Raw genomic sequence first — 18231 nt, forward strand, 5'->3', positions numbered from 1 at the left:
ATCGTCCTATTTGGTTTAAATTTTTTCTTCTTCTTATTTTATTCGGTTTGTTTGGTACTGATTACAATATTTTATCCGGTCGGTTTAATATTAAAATTTTAATTGATCGAATAATTTGGTTTTCAAATTGTCGTTTCGGTTTTAACTGAACCGACCCAATGCTCATCCTGATTGAAAGTACCTATCTATCTTTTTCAATAAACAGAGGTGGAGAGACAGCTTGGAAGGCCAACATCAGAAGAAAAAAATTAAGAAAAAAAATGAAAAGTTTAGGATTAAAAAAGTAAATAAAAAGAAGAAATGCATTGAAAATGAAAAAACAGATCACTTTAGCTTTGACCCCTCTTCCTCTTCTTCTTTACATGGTAGACCCAAACTCCTTTTTCTAACACAAAACTCACTCTCAACTCAAACCACCCCACTTTTCTCCACACATTTTCATTTATCTCCCTCTACAGTTTTGCAATCAGTGTCCTCTGTATTTAGACTAACAATTGCTGCTCCAAACCCCACTTCCAAAGCTTTGATCTTCCTTTTTAAAGCTATTATAAGGTATAACCCACTCTTGCTTTCCTTTAAAGTTTTCAGTTTTACCTGCTCTTTCTAAATTTGCTTGCTTCATTGATTTTTGCTCATCTCTTGTTTTTTTAGCTTCTGGGTTTTGTGGAGCTTTGGATCCAGACAATTGGGTCTCTTCTGTTTTTTTATTTAGTTGAGATCTGTGTATGTGGTTGGTTTTGTATACTTGTTAAAGGGTTGTTCTTGAATTTCTTTCTTTGTTTGTTAATAGAAAGTTTCTATCTTTTCCTGGAAAAAATAGGTAAAGTGTAGTGCTTTTATTAATTTAGTGCCATATTTGATATGGGTCCTCTGTCAATCTTCTCTTATTTAAGTTTTTCAGTAAATTGAATTCTTGATTTGGAGTGATTTGAGCTTGTAACAGTGGTTTATGCCATGTAGTATTCTTGCTATATATGTCTATTTGTGTGTAATTATTACGTGGATCATGCAACTGGCGTAATGATTGATAATCTTGATTCATCTCTTATTTTGCTTGTTTATTGGCCATGGGCTCCGTAGCACGAACACGGTGAAACAGTGTTATTTTAATGTTTCTGTGTAAAAGAATGAAATTTTGTGTCGAAATCAAGTGTCCGAAACGGGACCCGTTGGTTGAATGATGTGTCCGTGCTATCTAGATGGCGAACCTAGTTTTCAGTATTCTATATGTTTAGTCTAGTCTGCAGAATTTATGTTTTTAACAATCTTTTTTAACTTTGATGAAATGTAGGAAATCTACAATACTGCTGTTCAGGGATTTGAAGATGAAATTTAGTAGAAGTTCTGGAGGAGTGGTCATGCTTAGTGTTGCGTAATGGGTTTCCCCATTCTGATATTTGTAATAATTTTTTTTGTTCCTTTCAATGGCCTCCAAAAGCAGCACTAGAACTTCCCCCGAAAAGCAGAGAAAAGTCATTAGTGATCAGACATCAGAAGGAAAATCGCAAAGGCCCTTGCCTTTGCAGATTACAAAACCGGTTTCTGTTCTTCCAATAGAGAATGCAAATTTGCCGATTTCTCATGAATCAGATAATGTCAATATTTTAGCTGATAAGTTATCTTCAGGTGTGGCTCTTGTTGATTCAAAACAAGGGCCAACTTGTTTGAGTCGGGATGTGAGCGAGGATCGATACTCACCAGGGACGAGTGCTGATCAAGAAAGCAAAATTTTACAACATGAACTTGACCTTATTTCACCAAAGATTAGTGACGGTACTGGTAGCCTTGCAAAGACCAGTGGAAGTGCCAAGATTAATGAACGAGCTGATTTTATTGAGAGTGGGAAAAGTAGTGTGAACAGAGGGAGCACGAGCAGCGATGTCAGTGATGAAAGTACATGTAGTAGCTTTAGTAGCAGTGTCAATAAACCTCACAAAGCCAATGATATGCGTTGGGAAGCGATTCAGGCTGTTCGTGTAAAAGATGGGGCGTTGGGTGTAAACCATTTTAGACTGCTAAAGAGGTTGGGATGCGGGGACATTGGAAGTGTGTATCTCTCAGAGTTAAACGGGACGAAGTGTTATTTTGCAATGAAGGTTATGGACAAAGCATCTTTAGCGAGTCGTAAGAAACTTCTTCGAGCTCAAACAGAAAGAGAAATATTGCAAAGCTTGGACCATCCGTTCCTTCCAACTTTATATACCCATTTTGAGACTGACAAATTCTCATGCTTGGTTATGGAGTTTTGCCCTGGAGGTGACCTACACACTCTTCGACAAAGGCAACCTGGAAAGCATTTTTCTGAACGTGCGGTGAAGTATGGGCCTTAACTTATGCAATCTCTATAGACTTTAATGAGCCATTGGATTTAAACTCATTTAACCTGTATGTGAGGATTATTTGCATATTTAATGTTTTGATGCATGGTCTACAAAGGAATGACTTTTCTTTGCTTGCACGAATTTATAATTTAATCTCATCAGAATTAGACACGACTATTTCTTACTTCTTATTTAGTAGTATTCAAGTTGATTTTTCTGTTTGCACGACTAGTAGAGGTATCTAATTTTTTTCAGTATACTAAAGATAGAGATCCTGCATGCACAGCCGGGAAGAGGGATATGAAATCTAAGCAGTTTAGTGAGGGGGTGCGCATATAGCTAAATTGGCTGTTTGCAAGTATATGGATAGCGGGAAAATATTCAATTACTCTAGAACCTTGTGAGAAATTATAGTTGCTAACTATTCTGCATCTTATTGGCTGTATGATATAGCTTATTTGACTAAAATTAGGTAGAAGTAAACATAATGTTGAAGGGATTTTTCGTATTGACAAGAATTGTGATTTTTATTAATCATGCCTTTTGATCTTTAATTTCAGGTTCTATATAGCTGAGGTTCTTCTTGCTTTGGAATATCTGCATATGCTCGGAATTGTTTACCGTGACCTTAAGCCAGAAAATGTTCTTGTTCGTGAAGATGGACACATCATGCTTTCTGACTTTGATCTTTCCCTCCGCTGTGCAGTAAGTCCAACATTAGTAAAGTCATCGGCACCTGAAGGCGATCCTTTCCGGAAGAACCCGGCTTATTGTGTTCAACCCGCTTGTATCCAGCCATCTTGTATCCAGCCGTCATGTGTGGTTCCTACAACATGTTTTACCCCTCGACTCTTTCGGAGTAAATCAAAGAAAGATCGAAAACCAAAAAATGAAATGGGGAACCAAGTCACTCCATTGCCAGAGCTTATCGCAGAACCAACCGATGCTCGTTCAATGTCGTTTGTCGGAACTCATGAATACTTAGCCCCTGAAATCGTCAAAGGTGAAGGGCATGGAAGTGCTGTAGATTGGTGGACTTTTGGTATCTTTCTGTACGAATTATTATTTGGTAAAACTCCTTTCAAAGGATCCGGTAATAGGGCCACTCTATTCAATGTCGTGGGTCAACCATTGCGATTTCCGGATTCGCCCGTTGTCAGTTTCTCAGCAAGGGATCTAATAAGGGGATTGCTCGTGAAAGAGCCGCAGCATCGGTTGGCATATAAACGAGGAGCCACTGAGATCAAACAGCATCCTTTCTTTGAAGGAGTAAACTGGGCATTGATTCGTTGCGCCAGTCCGCCAGAGATCCCAAAGATTCCGGAGATAGAGCGGAGTCCGGCTCCACCATCAACAAGTGGAAAAGGTATTCCTGCTGCTGCTCCTACTGAGAAAAATAATTATCTGGAGTTTGATTTCTTTTAGCTGTCTGATTGTTCAAATGTTGCTTCACCTGTCTTGCACTATAGCCAGTATGTAGTCTCTACAACATTGAATATGTGGAAATTAGGGTTTTATTTTTTATTTCTTCCATTGATTATAGTCATATATGGTGGATATTATCTGAAATTGTGAATGCTCTCAATGTACAACATGGATTTGGTTTCTTCTTGAAGTGAATACATGATTATCCTATTTTTACCCATATGATAATAATACCATTCCAATTCTTTTCTTTTAAAATTGAATATTTACTGCTTCTTGATTCAGAAACCTTATTCCAAGAAAACTGAACTTAATTTTTTTCAGTGCTGAAATTAATAATAACCAGGGGTATAAATGTGAATGATTTCATTAAAATCCCACATTTTTCTTGAGAAGAAAAAACAGCAAAGGGTCATTGCGGTTTTTGAACTTGTCTGTCAAGTCAATTAATTCATGCTTGACAATTTAGTATATTAGGGATAATATTTTCTAATTTTAGGTCGATGAGCTCGTAAATTATATAAAATGAACACGTTTCTGGGCTGCGATGATCATATTTAGAGAAATTGTATTCATTATTGATTAAAATAGTTAGGGGTGAGCACGGTTCGGTTCGGTTCGGTTTGGTGTGCGAACTGCTAGAACCGAACCAAACCACCCCTATTAAAATAAAAACCAAACTCCACTGAAACGGTTCGCGGTTATTTCGGTTCGGTTAACCGAAATTTCGGTTTTAAACGGTTTGGTTCGGTCGGTTCTCATATAAAAAAAATTAAATAGAAACACATAAAATAGGGATGGTTTTCATGGTTCGATCGTTCGGTTCACCATTGAAAAAAAACATAAAAATCTAAATACAGATCTACATAAAAAGAGATAAAAATTAATATTAACATATGATTTAAATACATTACTAATTTCTCATATTATTTTACATTCTATTCAAAATATCAAAAACTAAAACAATATGAGAGTGGCCAAATGAAGATCCTGCAAAAATTTGAAACAAGAAATTAATTAAGATAAGTAATTGAAACGAGAAATAACCGAAAATCAAAATAAAAATCAATAAAATTTCAAATCTATACCTTGAAATGTTAAGAATTTAACTAAAACTTCCATATAATCCAGTGTTTTTGCTGAAATATCAAATCTCGTATCAAAAAACATAGCATAAAAGTTAGATCCATGGTAAAAACCCAATATTGATAAAAAAAAAAAGACATAAACAACAGTACATAAACTGATGCGATCTTAAAATAGTCAAAACTCACCGTAAAATGTAAAACATTAGCACGCTCGATGAGAAACGAAAAGTAGAGAAAAAGATAAGAATTAGCACGCTTGATAAGGAAGATAGATGGAAGGAGGAGCAAAAATAAGAGCAACAGAATATAAAAGAGGCAAATAAAAAAGAAAATAAAAGGGAAAGAGAGGAATTAGGGTTTGGGTAAGGGAAAGGGATGATGCGGCAGGGTAATGAATAGGGTTTCAGTGTTAAAAGGAGTATTTATAGTAGTGTGCATAAATGATAAAAACGGCGTAGTATTGATATTTCGGTTTTTCGGTTCGGTTCGGTTAACCGAGACCTATAACCAAACCAAAACCGAAAACCGCAAATTTTGAAAATCTTAAACCAAATCAAACCGTTTTAACCACTTTAACCACTCCACTCTCAATTTCGGTTCGGTTTGGTTCGGTTTTTCGATTTGGTTCAGTTTTTGCTCACCCCTAAAAATAGTTGAATGTTAGTTAATTAGTCATGATTCACAAACTCAAGGATCACAATGATCATATGTTCAAATTATAGAAACGAAACTCATCTATACATTTTAAAACAATAGATTCTCCTTATCGTTCTATAATTTCTTATCTGTTTCTGTCCGGATTAATCGGAGCAATGACTCTAGATATCAAGATTATATGAGACTTTAATGATTTTCAATTTCTAATTGATAACTTTATCATTCAATAAAAAATGTATGGGTGAAAAGATTGGAGAGTGCAAAAGGTTGAGTTTGGTTTAAATCAACTACTTTTTTTTAAAAAAAATATCATTGTATTAGTTCTGGAATAAAAGTAGTTACAGAGTAATATGAAGAGTAAGCGTATGATCTGACAAAAAAAAATATATGTTACATTTCACCCCTTAACTATTTTTTTTGTCCTATTAAACATTTAAAATTTTAATTTTTATCTATTTAGCCTCCTCAAAAATACAATTATTTAATTTTTAACTATACTGTGTTTAGCATGAATGCATAGAAGTATGTAAAATTAATTTATGTACAATGGCATAGAATTTTAAAAAAATATATGCTTATTTCAAATTTTTAAAATATTTTTATAAATTGACGACGATAGAAATTAGAAAGAAAATGGTAAAAATAAATAAATAAAATTTAAAGGTAATCAAATAATTACATTATATTACTTATTGTACATGTAAATATCTTTTTAAATTTCAACAATCATAAATTTACTAGACTTTGTTGATATTAAATGGAGACTTAATTGCTTAAAAACTCACAATTTTTAGTTAGTTTTGCAAATTTAACACGATCTTCCAATTTCTGAAATTTTAAGATACCGACTTTTGTTTTTTTGCAATTTCAAACCTTTTAAATCAATTCTGAATATTTCAAGTTCGTTCAAAATTACAAAACACGTTAAAGTTCATATTTTTTTAAAGCATTCTTAAATGAAAATTTAAATGATATATAAAAGACATCACTCTTTATTATAAATATGAAGGACATATTTATACTTTTCTTTTAACTCAACACATTGTATGAGAGGCTAAATGGGTAAAAAAAATAGTAGTTTAAATGTGCAATAAAATTTTGTTTTAATTAAGGGGTATTATTGGTCAAAATAGTACAGTTTAAGGATCAAGTATAATAAAATCCAAACTCTTTTCGTACACGTCGGCGCATGTGCCATTTACGAACGGTTTGAGGGGTTAAATATAATAAAATCGAAAGTTAAAAACTTCAATAAGAAACAAAAAAAATTATAGAGCTCAAAAATAAAATAATATAATTTAAGGATTAAATTATATATTAAGCCAAAATGAATACATGATTTAGACCAAAAAAAACATAACATGAGGAGAATAGTACGAGTTTGGCATCATTGGATGGTATATACTCTATAGTCTCTAATGCAACCCCACCTAAATCCTGTCATTTTCTCAATTCTTATTTTCTTTTTAAATATGTGGTCCTTGAATAATGCATTTTAATTTTATTTTTTGATAAAGTTTCTGTTTTAAAAATAGAAATTTCAGAGTTAAAAATCTTCCGGACACTAAAAAATAATTTATTTAATACAAATGTTTTATGTTAATATTTTATTTCAACCAATATATTTTTATTTTATTTATCAATCTTATAAAATATGCAATTAAAATGAAAAAGAAAACGTAGCGTTTAGTCTGGTAACGATTATAATAAAATTTATCAATAAAAAAATAAAAAAAATTTACAAAATTACAAAATATAGACTCTGCTATATCAAATTAAAAAAATTGAATTAATTAATCGCCATTGTTATGCATTAAATAATTAAATGCTAATTAAATTTGAATTTTGTTATTTGAAATAATTCTCAAATAATATCAATTAGTCTAAAATTTTGAAGACTTTAATTTCTTTGAATCATTTTTATTAGTAATTAAATTAATAAATATTTGTTATAATTTTTTTGGTGTAAAAGATTTTAATTTTCTTACTATATTTTTTATTTCAAAATTAATACTGACTTATAAATAACTTGGTGTCTAATTGGATTACTGGCCTGCGTGTGGCCCCATCTGTAAAACAGATCAATGTTTTTGTAATTTTAAACAAACAATTAAAACTTAGTAACTTAAAATAATAAATAAGAAATAAGAATTGAAAATTGAAAATCAAGTAAGAATTTAGTGACTTCAAAAGTTTATTAGCCTCCAAGGCATCGTATGAATTGAAATTTAATTCATACATTTCAAGAATTCATCAATTCGATTGAATAGAAAATTAATAGATTTATAAGAATAATTTTACATTAATAAGATATAACTCCCTCCGTCTCATAAAAAATAAAACTTGCACATGAATTAAAAAATGATGGTTAAAACAATCATATTTTATTAATTTTCAATAATAATTTTAATTTAATTATTTAATTATTTAAATATTATTAATTTATATTATAAAAAACATAATTATTATGTAATTATAATTAAATTTTGAAAAGATAAATATGTTAGTAATTTTTATATTATATAAAATGGTAATTAATGATGATTTATAGATTACAACAAAAGTGGTTGAAATTAATAAAGATTAATATTAGTATTATTTAAATTAAATAGTAATTTTGCCTATAATTTGAAACGCCCAAAATAGTCCTTTTTCCTATGTTTATGGAATGGAGGGAGTATATAAAAAACCAGATTTTCAAGTTTTCCACTATTATATAGAAACTAAATGATTTTATTGGAGTTAAAAAAATGATGTTTTTGTAAAATGTTGAATTTTTTATTATACCAAATAATAAATTTTCTTTAAATCTAAAAAATGGTTAAATATATAATAAATTTTTCTTGATATGCTAACCATATCTTTTAATTTTTTTATTAATTTATGTGAAATTAAGTTCTAATAATGTGATTCCATTAGTAGTGTACATCGGTAATTTAAGTTCTGTCAAATTTGTAATTTGCAAAAACCAACAACGCCGAATTATATGTATATTGAAAACCAAATTGATATTTTTTAGCTAAAACCAAATAATTTAAAACCAAAAATTCATCGATTAGTTCGATTCAATTTTGGTTCGATAGTTCGGTTTGAGCCTTTCTAATGGGCTTTCAAATGGACAATTTGCAAAAAAAGAATTTGTAGAAAAGACTTCAATTTTAAAGTTATTTGCACTTAATATCTCAATTTTGAAAATTATTTTTTACTCTCTTTTTTAATGTTTTTAATTATACTCTAGTTAGGCTTATTTTTATTTGCAAAAATAACTCATTTTGACACATCCACCCCCTTTCTTCTTCTCTCTCCTCCTTTTTTATCTTTTTTTACTTTGTAATTTTTCTTCTTCTTAATTGCCTAATAAATCAATATGTAATTACAAATTAATACTATAATTAATTTTTTTATTAATTATTTTTAATGAAATTTGGCTATTCAATCAATTGAATTAACCGAATAATTATTTTAGTTCAATTATAATTCGGTTAAAATTCATTTCGATTATGCTTATGAAAACAAAAAAAAATCAATTACAGTTAATTTGGTTCGATTTTATTAATTTGGTTCGATTTTATTAATTCAGTTCTGTGTGATTCGGTGACAAAACAGACTCTCACACAACCTTAGTTAGTAGTCACATGGGAACATTCTAGGCACCTAGAGGCAAGAGATGTAATCTTATAGTGTACAATACAAGTATATACTAGTAAATAGTAGGTTTTATTTATTATATTATTTGTGAATATATTTAATTATATTAGTAATGTCTGATATATATATATATAATACAATATAATGAATTATTCATTAAAACAAATTATTCATGAATTATTCATTAAAACAAATTATTCATGAATTATTCATTAAAACAAATTATTCATGAACAGTAAATTTATTTTAAAAAGTTTTTCATCTTCAAATTCAATTTATAAAATTCAGACTCTAAATCATGTTTGAATAGATATAATAAAAGTAAGAAATTATACTGTAATAAATTAAAGAAAATTATGATAAATTTATATTATTAGAAATTGAGATTTTTTTTAAATACTTGTATTGCGATGGATCTATAGATTTTGGCTCCCTAACCAAAAATTTATAATTTTCATATGTCAGTGTGTAGTTATGGTCTTAGTTGACATTTTAAAGTGGATGCTAATCATTTTTTATTTGTGGAATATATGGTCTTGACAATTAAAAACCAACATGTGGGAATTATAAGTATTATTTAATTTGGACGGTATGCCTCTTTCACCAATGGAATTCCCATCTTCTTGTGATGATTTGCTTAGAGGAACCATAAATAAAAGAAAAAGAATTATCGTTAAAAAAGAAAAAAAAAGAATCAATAGCTAAATCATCTCATAAAGTTATAATGAGTGATGAGTATTGATATAGAAGAGCACAATACATTTGAAAATTGTTATAGTTATTTATATAAAAAATTGTTATAGTTGCATTTTTAAATTTAATCTAATTATGATGATAATAATAATACGCTTCTTTATTCTCTATTGTAAGTGAAACAAAACAGATAAATAATCACAAATAATATCAATAAATATCTAAAGAGGTATTGACATATAAAATTCCAACGAATGATGTTTGTCGCGATCAAATCTCATAATTTAAAAAGTTACATATAAAACTCTAAGTTTTCACGTTAGTTTAAATTAAATTTTTTGCAATTTTGATCATACGTGACATTATCAAAGTGTTAGATCATGTACAAAAAGACACATATACATTGATGTCGCGTATGGTTGTAATTGCTAGAAGACATATTTGAGCTATAAAATAAAAAAATGCAAAAAATTAGAATTTTATATTTGATGTTTTAAACCATAGAATTAGATCCATATATATGTCAAAATTCCACTTTTAAATGGACACATATTATCTATTCTTTTTAGGTTAATTTCAAATTAAATCACGAATTTTACCCTAATTTGTAATTACAATACAAACTTTAAAAATTGACAATATCAGTAACCAACTTTCATTTTTTGACAAATTAATACACCGACCAATCATGTGACGACATGTGGCGTTATATGACAATGTCCACGTCTTCTTTTACATCGGTGTACCAACTTGTCAAAAAATGAAAGTTGGTTAATGATATTATCAACTTTTAAAATTCGTGTTGTAACAAATTAGGATAAAGTTAGTGATTTAATTTGCAATTAATTTTTTTTTTTAAATGCTATTGACCATCTTTCTCAACCATCTAATGGCTGTTTTGTTTTGACTCTTACAGAATTGTATACATATAAAAACCTTTGAGGACTACCAATATGGAACCGATAGTTTATTTATACCATTAGCAAAGAAAAAACAACAAGTTGAGCAATTTATTTTAGGCTGAAACTGTGGTTTCTCCTTTTTAGTTATTCCATATTCAATTAATTAAGGCCAAATAATAAAAAAAAAAAACTTTCGTGAAAATTTCATAAAAATTTAATTTTTTTAATTTTATCCAATTTGTTCCGAAACGTATAATTTCATTTTAATTATGTCCAATTATATAATTTTATCCATGTGGCGCTGATGTGGCACGCCACACAGCCACATCAATAAATGTTCATAATTAAAAACTGTAAAAAAAATATCTTTCAAACAAAACAAAATAAATTTATTTTAAAAATAAAAATTATCGGACGGAAGACCGTCGAACTGAAGAACAGATGGAAGGAGGACAGTAATTCCTTCTTCAAAAGAAGGAATAACAAATCGTTCCTCCTTTAAAAAGGAGTAACAAATGGTTCCTCCTTCAAAAAGAAGGAGGAGCCGCTGTCTCCTTTAAAAAGAAGGAGGTACAAAAGGGAGGAACAAATATTTAGCAGCAGAAAAATCTGTGAAAAACTAATAATTATGATTATTAGTAATTATCCCATTTTTTAATAGAGAAAAGCAAATATTTTTGATGCCACAAAGTATACACATGGCCTCATCAACAATAAGGTCTCACAACAAAGTCTTCCATTTGGATACCCACTTTTCCTTTTATAGGAAACTTTTGAGATACCTCACATGATAAGTTAGAATTACATTTTTTTTTATTGTTATTTGTTTTATTTTCGAAAAAGACAATATTTAAGTTTGGCATTTTTGATTATTTTTCTGGTTTTCTACCAGCACCTAAGGTGGGCAAATACATTCCACCAAATTGTTTTTACCCAATATTAAATTAGTTGATTAATTTTGTTAGAAAAATAATTAACATGTGTAATTAGTACGTGAAACACTCAGTTAAAAAACCTAAAATAACTTTTGGAACTACATTACATATGCTTAATAATTTATGTGATAGAGAGATTCCAATAAATATATAAGTGAAGAGCTTTAGTTGGTCTGCCTATGTCATGTGCACTCTTTTCTTTAATTGTCAACTTGGAAAGGATTGATTTATATATCTAGAATGAGCATATAAATAAAAAAGTTTCTTAATATTAGCAAATCAATGATAGAATTTCTATTTTAAAATGAGAAGAATATATTTGTTTTTAAAAGAATAAATAAATAAGAATAATCATGGATATATTTAATAATAGCATATAATTTCAAATTACAATTAAAAAGTTATTTTCATCAAATATCACAAATTTTCACGTTCTTTTTCGATTTAAGCACAATGTACAAAAATCTCACCTAATATTCCAACCTTTCCAAATTTTTTATTCTATAATCCGGTTTGCGATGTTTTTTTTTTTACATAAAAATGATGTTTTGGCCGTGTGAATGACTAAAACGACGCCGTTGCAGACATTTATGCTATGTATGTCACATGATGAAAAGTTGGGATATTTTTTTAGATAAATAGTAGGTGTATTAGCTCATCCACAAAAAAAAGTGGAAGGCAAAAAGTCAAAGATCAACTAAGAATTACAGAAAAAATCGATAGAACGAAATACATCATTCGCACTATAAGGGAAACTATGATTCCTAGCTCGATAGAAATCCACCGCTTTGCAAATAGTCGTGAAAACTAGACTATGGAGATTTTCCACTTCATCCTTAAATACCCGTTTATTTCTAGCCTTCCAAAGATGCCAAACTCCAAAGTACCAAATAAGCCGCCACAAGATACGATGCCTGCCAATTGCCAATGAATTCCAAAACAAGAAGAAATTTTCAAGAGAAAACGGAGCAACCCAATATGTGTTGCACTCAATGTGAATCCCTGTTTCGTTGTTGTCGCAAAGAGTGCAGGAAGACTGCTCAACTTGAAGAATACCACGTCGAACCAATACTGCCTTTGATGAAATACGGTCTCTAGCTAGAAGCCAAACGAAAAATTGAACCCGTGGAGGTAAAGTTTCCTTCCATATAAACTGAGCAAGGAATGAAACCTGAGGTCGAGAAGCCGTCCGAATAGAGGTAATTTCTGTTACCATAGCTGCTGCCGTGTATTGCTTGTCTCTGTGCCAAGAAAATGCGTCTGGAATCTGCTGTAAATTGAAGGACTGTGGCAGCAAGTTCAACAAAGAAGCCAACCTTTCTTGTTCTCCGATTCGCAACCGCCTGTACCAAGAAAATTGGCAGAAATTCTGAAGCTGTTGATCATAGAAAGAGGCCACAAAATCATCACGTTTTCTGCATAAAATGAACAGGTCCGGAAATAATAAATGAAGAGGCTCCGACAACCAGCGATCCTTCCAAAATCGTGCACATTGACCATCACCAACAATTAACTGGACTGAATTTAAAAACAAATTCCAAACAGCCCTATCTTTCACGCAAGACTTGTAAATTCCTTTCCAAATGTGAGAAAAACGAATGACATTGGCCGACTCAATATCAAACCAAGAAGATAGTGTGGAGCTAGCCGAAACAACCACAAACCAGAGCGAATTCTTGTCGCAGTTCATCAATTTCCACAACCATTTCAAAAGTAAGCTAGTATTCTTGGTACGTAGAGGTGTGATGTTGAGACCACCTGCAATGAATGGAGTACACACATCATTCCATGCTACTTTACTATAGCCTTGACTGTCCACATTACCGTTCCACAAAAATCTCCGCATAATACGCTCAAGAGTATTCCCCACAGATTGTGGAATGCAAAAAGAACCAAGATAATACACCGGTAAGCTGCATAGCACAGACTTAATAAGAGTAAGTCTACCTGCAGGCGACAAAAGATTACCTCGCCATAACGATAGCTGAGAGGTAAAATTATTAACCACCGGGTCCCAAACTCTGATGCCCATCGATCTATCCATCAACGGAAGTCCCAGATAAGTGATTGGAAGTTGTTCCACTTTGCAATTCAAAATATCAGACACTCTCAAAACAGTGATGGGATCAATATTTATACCTATAATAGAGGACTTTTGGAAATTAACTTTGAGTCCTGAAATCAACTCGAAACATCTCAAGATACGAAGTAAGTTCTGAATCATAAGCAAATCATTCGGAACAAAAAGGAGCGTGTCGTCCGCAAACTGCAGGATAGAAACTGGATCTTGAAAACCGTCAACATGAACCCCATTAAGCAGCCCCAAATCGGTTGCTTTTGAAAAAATTGCCCTCAAATTTTCTACTGCCAGAACAAATAGCATAGGAGATATCGGATCCCCTTGACGAACACCCTTGCCCATAAAGAAATTATCAGTCGGACAACCATTAAGAAGCACCGAAAGTTGAGCAGAATCAAAAATAGAGGAAACCCAATTGATCCATTTTGAACTGAAATTCATTCTTCGGAGAGTGGACAAGATGAAATTCCAAGAGACTGTGTCGAAAGCTTTTCTGAAATCTAGTTTGATTAAGAAAACTTGTTCTCTTCGACGTTTCACAAGATGAATAATTTCCGTAGCAATCATATGGCAGTCATGAATACTCCGTCCTTTGATGAAACCAAACTGATTTTCTGAGATTACCAACGGCAGAATTGGTGACAGTCTGTTTGCAAGAACTTTTGAGATCAATTTGACAATCCCGTTAATCAAACTTATTGGTCTGAAATCCTTGATGTCTGAAGCTCCCTGAAACTTTGAAATCAAAACTAAAAAGGCAGTGTTCAAGCCCACAGGAAAAGTAGCTGAAGTAAAGAATTCCTGAAAAAGAGTGACAATGTCATGTTTAAAGAATTTCCAAGCCTTCTTATAAAAGAAATAATTAAATCCATCCGGACCCGGCGCTTTGTTGCTATCACAACTTAATAAAGTGGCATGAATTTCCTCCTCGGAGAAGTGGACCGAAATAAAATCAGCCTGCTCAACTGATAATGACCGAATAGGTAGACTTTCAAGAGAGAAACTAATAACGGGATCATGCGAAAATAAATCCTTGTAAAAAGTATGAACTCGCTGTTTGATATCCGCTGGAGAGTTATAATTTATCCCGTCAACAATAATTTCTGAAATGTAGTTGCCTTTTGAATGAACCGAAGCCACTGCATGAAAATATTTTGTATTTCTGTCTCCATGAAGATTCCAATTGAGCCGAGATTTTTGATGCCATAGGGATTCAAGATGCTTTGAGAGCTGCTCAAACTCAGAATTCAAACTGCCCAGCCGAGAGATATCACCATCATCCAAGCTTTGAAAATCTGTTTTTCCTTCTAAGTTCGTAATTTCGGATTTTATTGCATCAAGTTTGACATTTAAATCTCCAAATATATCCCTATTCCACTTCCGGATTGCAATTCTAAGCTCCCTAAGCTTAACCACAAGATTAGCTTTAGGTAGCCTATACGAGATAGATTTCCAAGTTGAATCCACAAAGGAGCTGAAATCTGAATGACTCCACCATGCATTTATTGATTTAAAAGGTTTCGGACCCCAATTCTTAGGCATATCTGAATTAAACATAATAGGAATATGGTCAGAATAAGATTTGGGAAGCGCCTTCAAGATACAATTCGGCCAACTAACAAAAGCTGTAGGGGAGACGAAACATCTATCGATCTTGGACCTCGATATACTGTTTTGCCAAGTAAAGAAGCGACCTTGTAGAGTACATTCAACTAACGAAGAGTCTGAAATAAAAGCCGTAAAATCCATCATAGAAGAAGAAAATCTATCACAGTTAAATCTTTCCGACGGATCAAGAATATCATTAAAATCTCCAACCACAATACACAAATAAGCTGAGGAAAGCTCGGGAAGAATATCGCCCCACAAAAGAGCACGCTCACGAGAACAATTACTAGCATAGACAAGAATGAATCTAATGCTAACATCACCCCAAAGAAAGTCCAAGCTAATCCATCTATTAGCTTTGAATATTCTAGTCGGACATATCAATTTCGGATTCCAAATACAAATAAGACCTCCCGAAGCACCAATTGAAGGAACAAAAGCATAATTAAAATCAAGATTAGGCCAAAGTGATCGAATACCAAAGTCATCAAACGATTCCTTTTTAGTTTCAACCAAACCCAAAAGAGATAAATTTTGGGACGACACCATAGAACGTATAAAACGAGACTTGCGAGCATACGACAAACCACCACGGCAATTCCAAGAAACAAAATTAAAATTTTGTGACATAATAAAAAGCTATAACCTGGTTGAACAGAACAACAAGTCAAAACTTGTTATCTAAGTCCTTCGCAATTCCTTTCGACAACAGCTCTAATATCGCTGTTTCATTGTCCTCTGAGAATAAGCCTAGTTTCAGCCCCACAGCCCAAGTATTTTTAGCTTCCTGTTCAGCCCTTTGCTTTTCTGAATTGACAGAATTAGTTCCAGATCGCTTGTTGGTGTTGCCATTTGAGAATGAAGATTCTGAACTTCCTCTAACTTGTGACAAAGAAAGCAAGTTTCCTGCTGAATTAATTCTCTTAATCTTACGTTTCCTCTGCGTAATAAACCCATTAAATTCCTTAGGCGTCGAAATCCCTGGAGAGACCTGAGCGTTTGAATCAAAAATCGCCAAGGCATTGAAAGAGGTTCCAGCTCCTCCATCATTGATCGAAGCAGTAACAGTGACGTCCCCTGGTGCCGTTGAAAAATCATCAGCAGCAGGCCCAGTTTTTTCCAAAACATAAGCTGGAGATGACATTCCGGAAAATCCCTTTGCTTCTACTGAATTTTGTGTTTGATTAGGAACAAAATCACGTTCAGACTGTGATCTTTTACTCCCCAAAGATTCAACCGAAGAGTCTGAGCTTGAATCATCAAAAAAATCTTCATCCAACATAATTGGAATATCCGATTCTGAGATATGAATTGTGAATTCCTTCCCGTTTATCAAAATAGGTACTGATTCCTTGATGAAATCTTTAATCGTAGAAATTAGTACTGATCCTGAATCAAGCCTCTCTTTGGTGAAGACCAAAGGATGAACTGTGATATAATCCCCATAACGCCTAGCAATTTGCATGAAAAATATTTCCTCCCATGCACAAACTGGAATTCCCACCACATTGAGCCAAATAAAACGGGCAGAACTCACAGTGGAAGCATCACACTGTTTAAAGGAAGCAAAGAAATCCAAAAGAGATGGGAACGTAATTGATTCAAAACCCAATTTCGCTGGAATAGATTCAAATCTGATCAAAAGCTCGGACCCTCCTAGGAATGAGATAGCTTCAAACCCAATTCCTTTTTGTTTAAGGAATGAAACAGCATGCAGAATTGATTTAATATCTTTAACTGTGACGATTAAAGAAACCAGTAGGTCAGAGCAGGAGGTTGGGGATGGTGAAAATTTCATCGGTTCATCACAGATCACCTGAGCATATGATCTTCTGTCTCTAATACCCGGATTCACAATCTTTCTCTGAGCATTAAGTCCATTACCTGAGTTACGAGCAGTTTCCAAGGGGGACTGAGTGATGGAACTCGATGACTTTGAGGATATTTGGACTCGAAAGCCCTAATCCGATAATAGCCAATATTAACCTGATTGAGACGATACCTGACCGTTGAAAATTCCTCCTCTGGATGTGGGCGAAAGAAACCAAATCTGCGATTCCTAATGTTCTTCTTCCTTGCTAGGGTAACCCTTCCTGATACTCCAAACTTAAGGAAAGCTTGTTGCAAGTGGATATAATTCCAATCTTCGGGAAAGTTTTCAAAGTAGAAAACGGGGGAAGGTTGTGGTTCAGACTGACGGTGAGTAATAGGATGAGAGATGGCCGGAGTTTGGTGTTTGTTGGTGGTGTTTTGTCTAGGGTTAGGGTTAGGGTATTGGTAGAGGAGAGACATCTTTTTTTTCCGCTGATTTTTGGTCAAAATATTTGATTGTTGATTATGTTTTTAAGTTGGGATATTAGGTGAAACTTTTTGAAGATTGTGCTTAAATCAAAAAAATGCAAAAGATTGTGATATATAATGACATTAATCATTAAAAATATCACATAGTTAATACTATTTTTTAAAATATTTTTTGTTAAATTAGAATTCATTAATGATGATTAAAATACAAAATAATGAAAGTCATACAATCAGATTTAACCATATAATCTTTCAAATTGTAACATAAATACTAAAAAATAACCAGAAATATAAGCAAAAAATTAATCGAAAATAATAAAAATTAAGAATATGAATTTCTCTAAAGGTGTCGTCCTGACTCTCAATAATGAACAAAGTTCCGTTGATGCAGAAAATTTGATTTAACACTCATCTGATTATACCGATAATCCGCTGAATCCGTTCAATTTCATTAAAATTCTAAAGAGATAGATCTTATAGCACTTTCTTCTTTAAAAACTGAAATCTTGCATTTGAAAAACTTACACAAAACTTAATTATATATATAAACATTAATAACATAATCTTAAAATT

General features: G+C 32.1%; 1 protein-coding gene and 1 long non-coding RNA gene across 3 annotated transcripts; one reads left to right on the forward strand and one right to left on the reverse strand.

Moving 5' to 3' along the window:
- The first annotated feature begins 298 nt into the window (after nt 1–298).
- On the forward strand, nt 299–3966 carry LOC126668006 (serine/threonine-protein kinase D6PKL2). Of its 2 annotated transcripts, none has more exons than XM_050361193.2 (3): nt 299–552; nt 1292–2317; nt 2882–3966. In XM_050361193.2, exons 2-3 carry the CDS (start codon nt 1425–1427, stop codon nt 3744–3746), a joined length of 1758 nt encoding a protein of 585 aa, XP_050217150.1. In that variant the 5' UTR covers nt 299–552; nt 1292–1424; the 3' UTR covers nt 3747–3966. The 2 variants fall into 2 exon arrangements, with proteins under 2 accessions (XP_050217150.1, XP_050217151.1); XM_050361194.2 differs by lacking the exon at nt 299–552 and adding an exon at nt 606–820.
- A 647-nt stretch (nt 3967–4613) lies between these two features.
- On the reverse strand, nt 4614–5331 carry LOC126669568 (uncharacterized). Its single transcript, XR_007638507.2, has 3 exons — nt 5021–5331; nt 4835–4899; nt 4614–4736 (listed from the first exon to the last, which is right to left on the reverse strand). It is a non-coding gene; the product is annotated as an uncharacterized LOC126669568 (long non-coding RNA).
- Nucleotides 5332–18231: the final 12900 nt, after the last annotated feature.

The sequence above is a fragment of the Mercurialis annua genome, linkage group LG2 (assembly GCF_937616625.2).
Source record: "Mercurialis annua linkage group LG2, ddMerAnnu1.2, whole genome shotgun sequence".
In the NCBI taxonomy this organism is placed as follows: Eukaryota; Viridiplantae; Streptophyta; class Magnoliopsida; order Malpighiales; family Euphorbiaceae; genus Mercurialis; species Mercurialis annua.